The sequence below is a fragment of the Phlebotomus papatasi genome, chromosome 3, assembly GCF_024763615.1.
Source record: "Phlebotomus papatasi isolate M1 chromosome 3, Ppap_2.1, whole genome shotgun sequence".
NCBI classification, from domain to species: domain Eukaryota; kingdom Metazoa; phylum Arthropoda; class Insecta; order Diptera; family Psychodidae; genus Phlebotomus; species Phlebotomus papatasi.
The window spans coordinates 71,150,847-71,163,928 of NC_077224.1; the positions used below are offsets into that span (position 1 = coordinate 71,150,847).

The 13,082-nt window shown below is 33.0% G+C and overlaps 1 protein-coding gene across 15 annotated transcripts in view; it reads left to right on the forward strand.

The window, feature by feature from the left end:
• The window catches only part of LOC129808208 (disks large 1 tumor suppressor protein), a 158,061-nt gene that overhangs the window by 80,108 nt on the left and 64,871 nt on the right, over positions 1-13,082 (forward strand). For 4 of the 15 annotated variants that reach the window (XM_055858001.1, XM_055858005.1, XM_055858003.1 and 1 more), the window contains exon 1: positions 7,990-9,546. The exons of the other annotated variants lie outside the window; for them this stretch is intronic. In XM_055858001.1, coding sequence (XP_055713976.1) covers positions 9,394-9,546 — 153 coding nt within the window. In that variant the 5' untranslated portion in view covers positions 7,990-9,393. Of the gene's footprint in view, positions 1-7,989; positions 9,547-13,082 lie in introns of those variants that run through there. 15 annotated transcript variants of the gene reach the window in all.

The window sequence follows — 13,082 nt, forward strand, 5'->3', positions numbered from 1 at the left end:
TCTTGTTTTTACAATTTCTTCGAATTGACGGGAAAGATAGCTTAAAAAAATTATTGATTAAATGAAACGAATTAAAGTTTATTCTCGTCAAAATTGAATTCTCTTCTAGTTGGATCTAAAGGGTCTTTGACATTTTTTTTCCTATGTATTTTTCAGCATGATAAAAGCAATATCTTATCTTAAAATATATAAAATAAAATAAAAATAAATATAAAAATCCCCATGAAGGTTTAGCCAAAAATCCCGAATGGGCCAAAATCCCGAAAGCCAAAATCCCGAACGCCAAAATCCCGAATGGGCCAAAATCCCGAAAGCCCAAATCCCGAACGCCAAAATCCCGAATTCTTAAAAGTGTCACAGCTACTCCCACGTTTGTACCCACGCTTGCTGGAGGCAAAGGGAAATCTTCTGTGTCTTAGGAAATTATTCTAAACATTTTCCTCCATATAATTTCATCCCTTTCAGGATTTTGAAAATTCGGGATTTTGGCTTTCGGTATTTTGACCTTTTCGGGATTTTGGCTTTCGGGATTTTGGCTGCCACCGATTTTTGACACCTCTCTGGCAACAAAGGGATGATTCTTCGACGACAGGAGGAGACATCCTTGGATCAAAGAAGAATAGAAGTTTTCATACATCTGGCCAGTTTTTGATCAATATATGATTGGAATTGATCAGTAGGAGTGCCTATTGTTAGTATTGGTTGGTTCAAACAATGCATGATTTTCCGTCGGTTCTTATAAACGGTCTGTATTGTCTTGGTCCAAAGAAATTTGATCGTGCTTTCGATTTCGATGCTTTGATAGAGGAAAACTACAATATTTTGGATTTGAAATACACGGATTCCGAGATTATGTACCTGGAGGGATTACGCCTACCTTTGGAAGCCGATTTGTGAAATAATTTTTGAAATATGCATTAATGTATACTACTTTTTGACGGGGAAGGTTTGAAAACACTATGCTTATATATTTCCTTTATTAAAGTAAAATTTTTGAAAATTTGAAAATTTTGATGCGTAATGCCATTTTGCGCCATTTTTTCGGTCTCAAAAATATGCATAATTGCGGGACCCCGATCCTATACTCGACCCATACCCCTTTGCATTATTCTAAAAATGTCACAATAAATGGACCAACACTGTAAACAGTCCACACAGTTACACTGTACGCAAACAGTTAATGTACGTAAACAGTTGACATTCTCTTAATCTAACAGATATATAGTTATTATCTATTATCGATTCGATAGTATCAAAAAGTTATCATTCTACCTCAGCTAATTTTTGGCTTCCAATTAGGAGAACCGTCTTAAGTCATATTTTCTATAACATCCAATGTTTTTTTTTTAAATAACTTAAGATTTTTTTGAGAAATTTTATTTGAAAAACCAACAAAATTAGATGATACCAGTGACAGTAAAGCCAGTAAAAGTTAGTAAAGCAAGTTCAAGATACTCAAAGCTAATTGCGATGTCCGTAATCGTTAATGAAGTGCCTCAGATTCAATTCTATATTAATTTACTGGAAAAGCCTAGTTCCTTTGTATTGGGATTTTGTACCTGTTATTATAATTATTTATCAGTATAACTGTGTTATAACACTTGCACATTAAAATTTTAATATGATTCACATTAATTATCGCTGGTGAGAGTCCTATTTGTTGATAAAAAGGTAGACTTGGCCCGCAAAATTTGATATAAATTGATTTATAGCATTAATGCGAAAAATTAATGCGATTTTCTCTTTAATTTTTTAATGTGAAAAATATTTATGTTTTAGGTAAATTTAAACTGATTTTTGCAGGCCAAGTCCACTTCTTTATCAATAAATAGAAAAACCCCAAATATTAAATGACTCAAAGACACAAATAACATATTTGGACGCTCACAAGCGACAATTAATGTGAATCACATTAAAATTTTAATGTTCAAGTGTGATAACGCCGTAAAAATACTACTTATTCAAAGATTCCTTGGCGAAAAATCAAATCTTTGATATTTAAATTATATCATAAAAAGTCGTTTTATTCAGTATAATTTCCTTGTGAAATTTCTTACTGTTCAATCCAAACACTATAAATAGGATGGTTTAAAGCTTTGGTTTTTATGCAAAATTCAGATGTTTAAGTATATTTTAAATGGAAAACTTCTCTAAAAGGATTATTGTTGGTAAATCTCCCTGAGGTAGTTAAATCTAGGTGTGTTTATGGCTTCCCTCTGATTTTCCTTCAAGTATGTATGTTTTTCTTGTGCTCAGAAAACATCTCTATATAGAAAGCTTTAACCGTATCCGTATTTACCAGAAGATTAAGGTTTAAATCAGAGTGAGACAGAGGCAATAGAAATAAGTAAATTTTCCTCCTATTTGAGGCTATTTTCTCAAGTATCTGGATGAGGGTGAAAGTGAAGACCTTCGAGAAGGATCTTGTAATTCTCTTTTTATGGTATTCTCTATGAAAGATTTTTGGTGAAAAGTCCAAGGGAGGGGGGGGAAGGAGGATAGATGACAATTGAGAAAATTGTGAAAGAGAGAGTGAAAATGATTCGATTTATATATTTTCCCTTATACTCTTTTGCTTTTTCCCTCTTTGCAACTGATAAAACGGTTCTTTTCATTTTCACGCGCGGTATTAAAAGGTGGGGCCCTTATAACAGGAGTTTTTCTTGGTGATAAGGAAAGGAAGAAAATTTCCTGTTGGTGGTATGTCGTCGTTTTGGTTCAGAATGGGAAATTCATACCAAATTTTCAAGCTTGTTCATAACAATTTTCTACGCATTCTCCAGCATCCTTTATCATTTTGTTATCCCTGGGATTTTCTCTTGGTTCTCAATTTTGAGATTTTTACATGTTTATCAGATAGAAGAATTTATGGAGAATTTTTCTTCTGTCTATCAATTTTCTCTGTCAATGATATTATAGGGAAATTCCCTGGGAAATTGTCCGTTTGACAGGATTTTTTTGTGGTTATTCCTTTTCAACATATTTTCTCATCTTTCTCTTCGTCTTTTTTTTTATTAAATATTTGTTCTATTTGGAAATCTCCGGGGAAATTGAGTGAGAAAATGTGAGAGAAGTCTCTAATACGAATATGGAATCTCTCTACTCTCATAATTCTCTCTGGGAAAATTGTCCGTTACCTATAACAACGGTCCAAGGAGTGACAGAGAGAATGAATTTTCCTCTTGCGGCGTCATTTTCACTTTTCTTCCCATCCTTTTCCACCCACGATTTTCCATGATATCAGGAAGAGTAAATGGAATTTTCTCTCCCTCTCTGTGAAGCGTCTCCTGAAGCTTTTCAGTTTTCCATGAGACTTCAAGAAGTGTTGTGTGTTGCAAAGTTTGCTCCAAAGAAACATCACGCTATATCAAGTGAATGAAAATTACATTTAAAAGTGATCTTTTGAAGTTAGTTTTCTTGTGAATTTTCCCAAAGAAAGAGGAGATCCTTTGTGCTATTTACCGTGGGAAAAATGGAGAAATTTCCAATTGACAAAAGAGCAATATTTAATTGTCTTCAGTTTTTTTTTTTAAAGGGGTCCCCTATGCGACATAATTGTCCTTCTAAGGGATTCCTTATTCTTGTCCCAAAATTAATCTTCATTGAAAGGAAGGGTCCCTTTTCAGGAAATAATTTTCGTGTAAATCAGGACTTTTCCCCCTAAGTATATTGTTGATAGAGGACTTGTTATCTTTGGCAAAAAGAAAATCTCTCTCTCATTTAATTTTGTTCAATTTGACAGGATTGATTAATTTACTCGTTGATTCAGCCATTTAACAAATAACAAATGATTTTCTGAGAATTGTGTAACTAAGTAGATTTTCTTGTTCACCTTAAGAATTTAAAATAATAAAACACTCTTGCAAGTTTTTTTTTTTTTTGTAGAAATTTGAAATGAAAATTCTTTCAAATTCTCCTTACAGTATCATTTGAATTTCTTATATCTGATTACAATAATGTTGTTTGTGTGTGAAAAACACCTCCCACAAGCATCATTAAGAACTCACATTAAGATTTACAAAAAAAAAAGAAAACCGTGAAAATTGCTAAATGAAAGAGGAGTTTGAAGGAAAAAAAAAACTTAAACCATATGGTTCATTCATTCATTCATTTTCAACCGCTTATCCCTATTGGGGTCGCGGGCCCATGACATCCAATCTAGCAGCCCACGCCTGTCGGTCCTCCGCCACTTCAGGAAGATGTTCGAGTTCGATCCCGAGGCGTTCCAAGGCAAGATTCTGAATTTGATTCAGCCACCTTGTCCTAGGTCTGCCTCGAGGCCGAGGTCTCCTCACAATGGCTTGCATAGCTTTTCTGGGGAATCTTTCTTCATTCATGCGTTGAACATGTCCATACCATCGAAGTTGTGATCTCTCAACCCGAAGAAGCAGCTCCTCGACTCTTAGTTCCTCACGAACGGCCACATTCCTCACTCGATCTCTACGAGTGATTCCCTTTACCGCTCGAAGGTACCTCATCTCGGCAGCTTGTACTCGCGATCTTACCCTTTCGGTCATTACCCAAATCTCATGACCATAGGTGAGAATAGGAATGAACACAGCTTTGAAAACCGATAATTTAGCCGATCGACTAAGCTCGACCTTCCTCAACACGCTTCTGCCAAGCTCCCTCATTACTGCAGAAGCCTGACCGATTCGCGACGAGAGTTCTGCCTCCATCCTACCATCACTCGTGAATAACACCCCGAGATACTTGAACTTCTTCACCTGTGTCAATGAGGCTCCACTAACATGTAGAGTGCATCCCACAGATTCTCGGGAAATCACCATTACCTCCGACTTTTTGTCGTTCACATTCATACCTGTTTCAGCACAAATATTTACAAATCGGTCAAGTGTGCGTTGAAGCTCTTCTTCGGAAGATCCAAAAAACCATATGGTTTTTCTCTCTAATTCTTGTTTCATTTCCATTGTTGCTCTTTGTACATTTATCTGTCGACATTCTCTAGTTATATAGTTGCTAATATGTATATTGGTAAATTCTCTCACCATCATACTCTCCCATACTGTTCTGGCCTCTGCCTTAAAAACTATATAATCAGCTTTTCTCAGGGTTGCGTGATTTTCTTACTATCAACAAATGCCTCCGAATTAAGTCGGCAACAAAGAAAATTTCTCTCTAATGGGAATTCCATTAGGAATATGACAAAATTTCTTGTAGATTTTGTCAATCTCTTTGGAGGTTTTCATTAGATACTAATGAGGTAATATCCTTGGTAATATGTCGTGAAACTTTGACAATTTCATTAGGGATTTTAAAGTCTATTTTTTGATTAATATAATTATAGTAAATAATACAAGAGTGTACGGGTCTAGTGGGACTAGTTCCTATATGAAAAAGCTTTGCGCCTATTGGAACAAACAGTTGGTGTTGCTTGCGATTTTTGCACATGATGATTAACCTAAAAGATTATTACAAATTATATATATTACAGATTAGACAAATTACACGGAAGATCTCAGGGCTTGTGGGTCATATAAACGTATTAAACTAAATTAAACTCGTTTCGTATGACGTTCTGAAATTTTCTATCCGTTGCGTCACAAAAGGTGATCACAATCAAGGTGGTCGATATTGCACTCAAAGTGGCCGGAATACTACTCAAAGCAATGTCCATATTTTTATTAATTTTTCAATATTTTTGGAAGTAATTAAAAGAAAACAAAGATGATGATTTAAAACACGGATTATGACCTATGTTTGGATTTATTCAATTGTAACTTCACACGACGTTTCGGAGATGTTTGTCTCCTTCTTCAGGTATGGAGATAATTGGGATAAATCGGGTCACAAGGGATTTCTGATACTACCACTTTACAACACTCAGATCACATGAACACCATGATAGTCCAATGCAGTCCAATGTGTGCATTGGACTATCATGGTGTTCATGTGCTCTGAGTGTTGTAAAGTGGTAGTATCAGAAATCCCTTGTGACCCGATTTATCCCAATTATCTCCATACCTGAAGAACGAGACAAACATCTCCGAAACGTCGTGTGAAGTTACAATTGAATAAATCCAAACATAGGTCATAATCCGTGTTTTAAATCATCATCCAGTATAACTAACTGACCGTACCATTCCAACAAGAAAACAAAGATAATAAACTAGTTTTCAAGGTTCCACACAGCCCTCCCGAAAAGAAAGTAACAAAAAATATGAATATGAATTCAAAATAATGCATTTCAAACTTAGGACATTGGTGCTTATATGCAACTATGCCGAAATTTGGCACACTTACCCTAACAAACTGTGTTTCAATATCAGGAGAGCTTTTTCGAAATTGTGATTCTGCAACCGTGACATTGTCATTTCGGCCATTTCAACTCACGTGATATTGTCAAAAATCACGTATTTAAGATTTCTGACAATTCAAATGACAATTAATTCTATTAAACAAATCAATAAAAATGGACCATATCTACATAATATCATTAAATCTAGAGATTTCAATAAGAAACAAATTATTTGCATTTTTAAACTCATGTGATATGAGAAAAAAGGATTGGCATTGTCAGATTTCGAACTGACGAATCGGGGGCCTCTCGATATTTCATTTTTCCACACGTTCTTGCATAGAGGCACTGAAGACTATTGGCAAGTTTTTTCCTAAAGAGAATTGACTTATCAGTCTAATATCTTTCGAAATCTTGTATTAAAAGCTATCTAAAAATACAGATTTCATAATGTTCGCCGAAATATTATAAGAATTACGAGCAAATTTGTTTAAGTCGTGGTGCAATATCTGCAAAATTTTTACAAGGAAAACTAAAAAATAGCTTCACTTTTTGTTAGTCTTGATGTGCCCCTGGAGGACGCAACTTATGAGAATACCACTAAAATTACCGAATTCTCTATTTTTAGTGGTACAAGTTGGACAATCAATGGTACCATTTGGACAGGGCTTTTTGCCTTGATAAATTTAGTACTTCATTTTTATTTGTATATTTTTAATTCTTTAGTTTTATAATTTGGTTCCTTGTGCTTAAAAACAAATTTTATACTGTATTTATCAAGAAAAAGGCCATGTCCAACTTGTACCGGCGAATTGTCCAACTTGTAACACTAATTCCAAATTATATCACTTTACCCTAAATAATATTATTAAATCAAGAGATTTCAATAAGAAATAAATTAATTGTATTTTTAAACTCATGTGATATGAGAAAAAAGGATTGGCATTGTCAGATTTCGAACTGACGCAACGGACGCAACTTATGAGAATACCACAAGAATTACCGAATTCTCTACAGTTTTTTTTTAATAGGCCCTCCAGAAAAATTGAATCTTGACCTTTGTAAATTGGAAATTAAAATATTTTTCGGTTGGACAAAATATTCATCTCCCAGTGAGCACACCTAGCTGAAAAAGCACCGTTTTCAGTGTATTTTAGCTGAAACGATCAGCAAATTTTTGATCAGCAAAATCAGCAAACGATCAGCTAGAGTCAGCAGTTCTCAAACAAAAAGTGCTAACCCAATATGTGGAAATGGTATTGCCTCGCGAGTGTCGTGTTTTCAGCGGAATTCAAATAGCATTTGGTGCTCGCTTTGACGAGAACGCAGTTGTACTAAAGTATACACTTTAAATATTTAATTTCATGCAGAACTAAACAACCAAAAGTTGTTTTAATGACTAATTGATATGCTACTTGTCCGTTTTTTAGTAAAATTTGCAAAAAAAAAATCATAACTTATAATAGGAAATATTTTTAGTACATCTATGTACTAAATGCCTTAGCATTGAAAATTTAACTATTTTATTAATTGACCACGAATATTTACAATAAATCTTTACTTTTTTCCTGTAAATTTTGAAGGTTTCAGGAATGAGTTTATTTTTAGTACATGTGCTAAACAATTAAATGTTACGCAAATGCAAAAAATTTTCATTGTGATTTATAAGATTTTCAATTCACTTTTTTTCTAAATGATTTTTCAAATAAAAACTTTCAGGACGTAAAGTTTTGTATAAAAGTTCCTTTTTATTATGGTCATCAACTGAAAGTAATTTCAATGCAAATGTAGGAGACTTTCATTAAAAACTGCTTATACCATTGAAAAGTTTTCTCCACCGTAGGTACACTGGTTCTTTCAAAAAAAAAAAAAGAGAGCCAATATTGCTAACAATTTCAATTGAGAAAGGATTCTGCTTTTCAAATTAGAACGTAATTCTACTTTTCAGTGAATTATTTCCCAAGGGAGACATTGAATAATGTGCGATAAATACAATTTTCCACTGAATTTTATGAACTTTTACAATTGACACACTTTTGCATGGAAAATAGAGGAAAAATACGCAGGAATGAACAGGAATAAAAACAAATGAAATTTCCACCAAAATGTTCTCTTGGGCAGTATAAAAGGTTATATCTGTATAGTTCTTTTGGATCCAATGTATTGTCAGGGGGTGCAGAGAAAAAAAGCATTGGACCAATTGTTTACATGTACATGAATTGTTCATCCCTGAAGCTCATCTATATTTTTCTTTTTTATCTTTCACTTTTCCTCTATTTCCATCCGAGATTTTCCTCTCGCGCGCAGTGTTTAAAAATAGCCCCAACAACGATTTTTCTTTCTCCCTCACACCAATTGGTTTTTCCAATTGGGGACGGGGGAGAGGGTCAGTAGATCTGGGGGGATTTTTCGATGATGATCTGTGTAGAAGAATGAGGTGTGTATATTTTCCCAACACAACTCAGTTAATTTTCGCGTCTGACGAGACAATTTTGCTCCACTTTGGCTGAGACAAAAAAATATTGCATGGTGAGTCAGTTTTGGGATTTACTCTGGGATTGACGTGTAAATTTCCTTCCTGCCTTGGAGATCATTTGTTGATTAATTGTTTGTGCAAAAAGAATAAATGTAGAATTTTTACAGATTTTTTTTATTGGGTGAAAATTCAAAGAGAATGGCAATGGATTATGTTGACTAATTAATTTGTGAAAAGCTGAAAAAGACAATAAAGAAAAATTGTTGGTGAAAAGTGAAATATTTATTTTTTGAGGAAAAAAAATGAGAAGAAGGAGGAAATATAAAGGAGTGTCACTGGAGGAATTTTCCACAAAAAGAGCAAAAATTTCCTCTTTGTTTTTTACCTTGTGTGTTTAGCAAATAATACAAGGAAAAATAGAGGAAGATTGTGAAGAATTCTGTGGAATTTATTCTTGGTGCCTTTAAGAATTTGTTTTTCTAAAAAAAAAAAAAATATTAAAGATACAGTGCTTAAAAGAGATCTTTCTACATCATATTTTTCAACTGAGGGTGTGTCAGTGAAAAATGGTCCAGTGAAAGTGAATTTTTTTCAAGCAAAACTTTACTGTATACTATCTTATTCCCAAAAAAATACTTCCACCCTCAATCCCAAAATAATGATTGATTGGGTGTCAATTGTAAGACATTCAAGGCGTCGATTCTCCAATTATGTGGGTGCAAGGGCTCCATTGAGGATTAAGAAACGTCGGAGAACACCCACAGCATCACCCACAAATGATCGAGCACAGTATTCATGCTGTTGCACTCATGTAAGAAAACCTAATATTACCAAAAACTCCCAAAATATCAAATTTTACCCCAATTATTCCCACCGTCTTCCCCCCGAGGAAATTACACGGCTCTTTGTACCCACCCTCATTGATACTCTTCAATTAATGAGATTATTTTGAATTTACCACAAAATTATAGCTTTTGCTTGTTTATGCAAAACTGATTCATATCTTCCATATGCTTTTTTTCTGGCTCCTCGAGCAATTTTATCTATGGCTTAACGCAACAATTAGCACGTTTTATATGAGAAGATTTGGTAAACAAAATTCTTGGAAGAGATGTACTCTAGGAATACTTTCAAACCAGGCTTTACGTATCTTCTGAGATTCTGTTTTATTTAATTAAATTTGCGTTTTAACCTTTGATTTTATCTTTCAAGGCAAATAATATAATTTTCATTACTCCTAAAAAATCACCAAAAAACAAACAGTAAAAAAATGGTCAGTTAAGCCTCTGATACACCTTTTAGATTAGAAAAATTTCGTGAAATCAAAATTCACACCCCTTTCTTTCTCAAACGTTTCGCATATGTCTATTTCATTTCTTCACTGAGGGAAATTCGAAAAAGTTGAAATAACATTCCGGAAATGTTAATTTTACCCTGCAGTATTGATCCGAAATCGGTGTAAATATTATGCTTTTTAGGTGTATTAGGGGTTAAAGTTACCCTTTTAAATGTTATTTTTACCCTTAAAAAGGTGTAAAATTAACATTTAAAAATGTTGATATTTTTTTACACCTAAAAAGTGTTAAAGTTATAAGGAAAAAAAGTTAATCGCACCCCCGTTTTTTTCTCAGTGTTCGCTTTCAAAATTAGATTGAACTAAATTGAATTTGTTATGACGTTAAAAAAGAAAAAAATCGAAAAGAGTGGAACAGCCATATGCAAAGCTTTTGAGAAAGAAAGTGATCTGAATTTCGACGAAATTTTTCTGTTCTAAATTGTGTGCTAGAGCCAATAAAACTTACATTCGGTCAGTAGAAAGTTAAATTTGATCACCAAAAATTGAAAATTGGTTAGTAATTACCCTGACACATTTTTTAGATTAGGAAATTTTCGTGAAATCAAAATTCACATCATTTTCTTTCTCAAACATTTTCCATAGTCTATCTAATTTTGACACCCAAAATTGGATTAAACTAAATTGAATTTAATATGACATTTAAAAGACGAAAAAAGTGAGACTTAATGCTAAACTAACTTACTAACCGATAAATCTATATCTGTTAGCTTAAGTGTCAATGACAATTTCTTACGTGTTCTTAAACTATTTAATGTGACATTCTTGAAAGAAATGTGACTGTTTGTAAATAAATGTCTATTTTAGCTACGAAAAGAGCAATTATCGTTTAAATTTTTCAGGATCGAGAGTCGATACTATTCAAAATAAGTTATCATGTCACCCCTGATCCAAAAGTTGTACTGGATGTAAAAAATAAAATTTTGTCAATACAATATTAAATTTTGAAATATAACCGGCGCTAGTACATCATTTCAATTTAGTGAAATTCAATCGATTGAAATTTTACCTCTTACTCCTTCAAAGGTGTGATCAGGTAATTTTCTCTTTCTATCAAATGAAAATTGAATTTGATATTATGGCTCCGGTACACAGTCTAGATCAAGAAAATTTCATGAAGTCGAAATTGGAATCCTTTTCTTTCTCACATGCTTTGCATATGTCTATTTCATTCTCTCGCACTCTTCTTCTTCTTTTAAACATCACTCAATTGAATTTAGCTCAATCGAATTTGGTATGCGAAAGAATGAGATAGTCATATGCAAAACACGTGAGATAGAATGGTATTCGAATTTCGACTTCATGAAATTTTCCTGATCTAAAAGGTGTGCCGAAGTCATTAAAAATTAAATTAAATTTCAATTTCCATTTGACAGTAAGAGACATCTAATTTCACTTTGAAAGGATAAGAGATAAAAATTCAGTCGAATGAATTCCACTAAATTGAAATGGTATTTTCTGCTCTGTTACCCAAATGTTAGATTTACCTGTCTTTTCCTGTCAAATTGAAATTTAAATTAATTTTCTAGTGACAAATACAAATAAACTCAACACTAGACTTAAATGAGGAAATTTTGTTTTTGAATCTTTTATTCTGAAATAGTTAGTAATGTCTTTTTTGTGTTGGAAAAGGGAAATTCAGTGCGACTTTCAACTAAGAACAGTGTGAGAAAATTTGACAAACTCATATTGACATTTCCTGATAACGCAAAGAGTCTTACTAAATTGAAATTTAAATTTACTAAATCGAAAATGTGTGAGTGAGGCATGAAAATTAAATTTGGACAGGAAAATTTTAAATTTCTATTAGTTATGGCCCTGGCGTATTTATTAGGTCAGGAAAATTTCATGCAATCGAAATTCATGTCATTTTCTTTCTTAAATGTTTTGCATATTGTTTTTGCACTTGTTGACACTCAAAATTGTACTGAACTAAATTGAATTTGGTGTGATATATAAAAGAAGAAGAAGAGTGGTCTGAGGAAGAAAAGGATGTGAATTTCGATTTCATGAAAGTTTCTTAATCTAAAAGGTATGCTGGAGCCATTTAGGATTCTAAAATTATTGCAGTTAAAATGTAAACTTTTTTTCCAGCATTTTTATGAATAATGTTTCTGCTTCTAAGGTTCTAAATTACGCGAAGATCAATTTTGATTTTTTGCTGTCTAAATTGGGTTCATTTTATTATATGTATGAACTAAAATAATATGTACATCAAAAATTGCATACACCTGTATGACAGGACTTTTTTCTGGACCAGAGAAAATTCTTGTCGAATGGTAGTTCATTATGCAATTAAGCGGTTAATTTTCGATGGGAAATGGGCCGAAAACCATAAAATATGTGACTAAGTGCAGCGTATGGTTATTTCAGTGGAAATCTACCAAAATTGAAAGAGAAATGACTATTTGATAAAATTTTGAAGAGCTCTTGTAACTTGTTCCAATTTTTTTTCTACTTTAATTGGTCATTAGGGAACTTTAGGGGTTTTTAGTTAACTATAAAACATTTATTTAAACTCCGTAGGGGAACGTGGGGCAATATCATGAACATTACTATTTCATCTATTTCATGCATCTTTTCGAAACGAATTTGCTTATTTTTGCATACACTGCACTGGTAAAATTAAAAGAATCAAATTGATCCAAATTTGATCCTTTTGGAAATGATGAATCAAACTAACATGTTCTATTCTGATAAATGTGCATTCAAAGTTTGAAACGTGATTCATCCTTTGCAAAAGGATCAAATTTGGATCAATTTGATCCTTTTTTTTACCCTTTTTACCAGTGTATAACAGTGGGAGCTTTTCAAATCTAAATCTCTCAAAATTCAAACGACGCGACGGTTTAATTCAAAATTCCAAATGTGGGATCGTATTAAAAAAAAATCGTGTTGAGGACGATTGAGCACAATTTCTCTGCTACTTCCTGAATATTTTCAGACATTTTTAATTCTAAACTAAATAATAATAATATTAATAATAATAATAA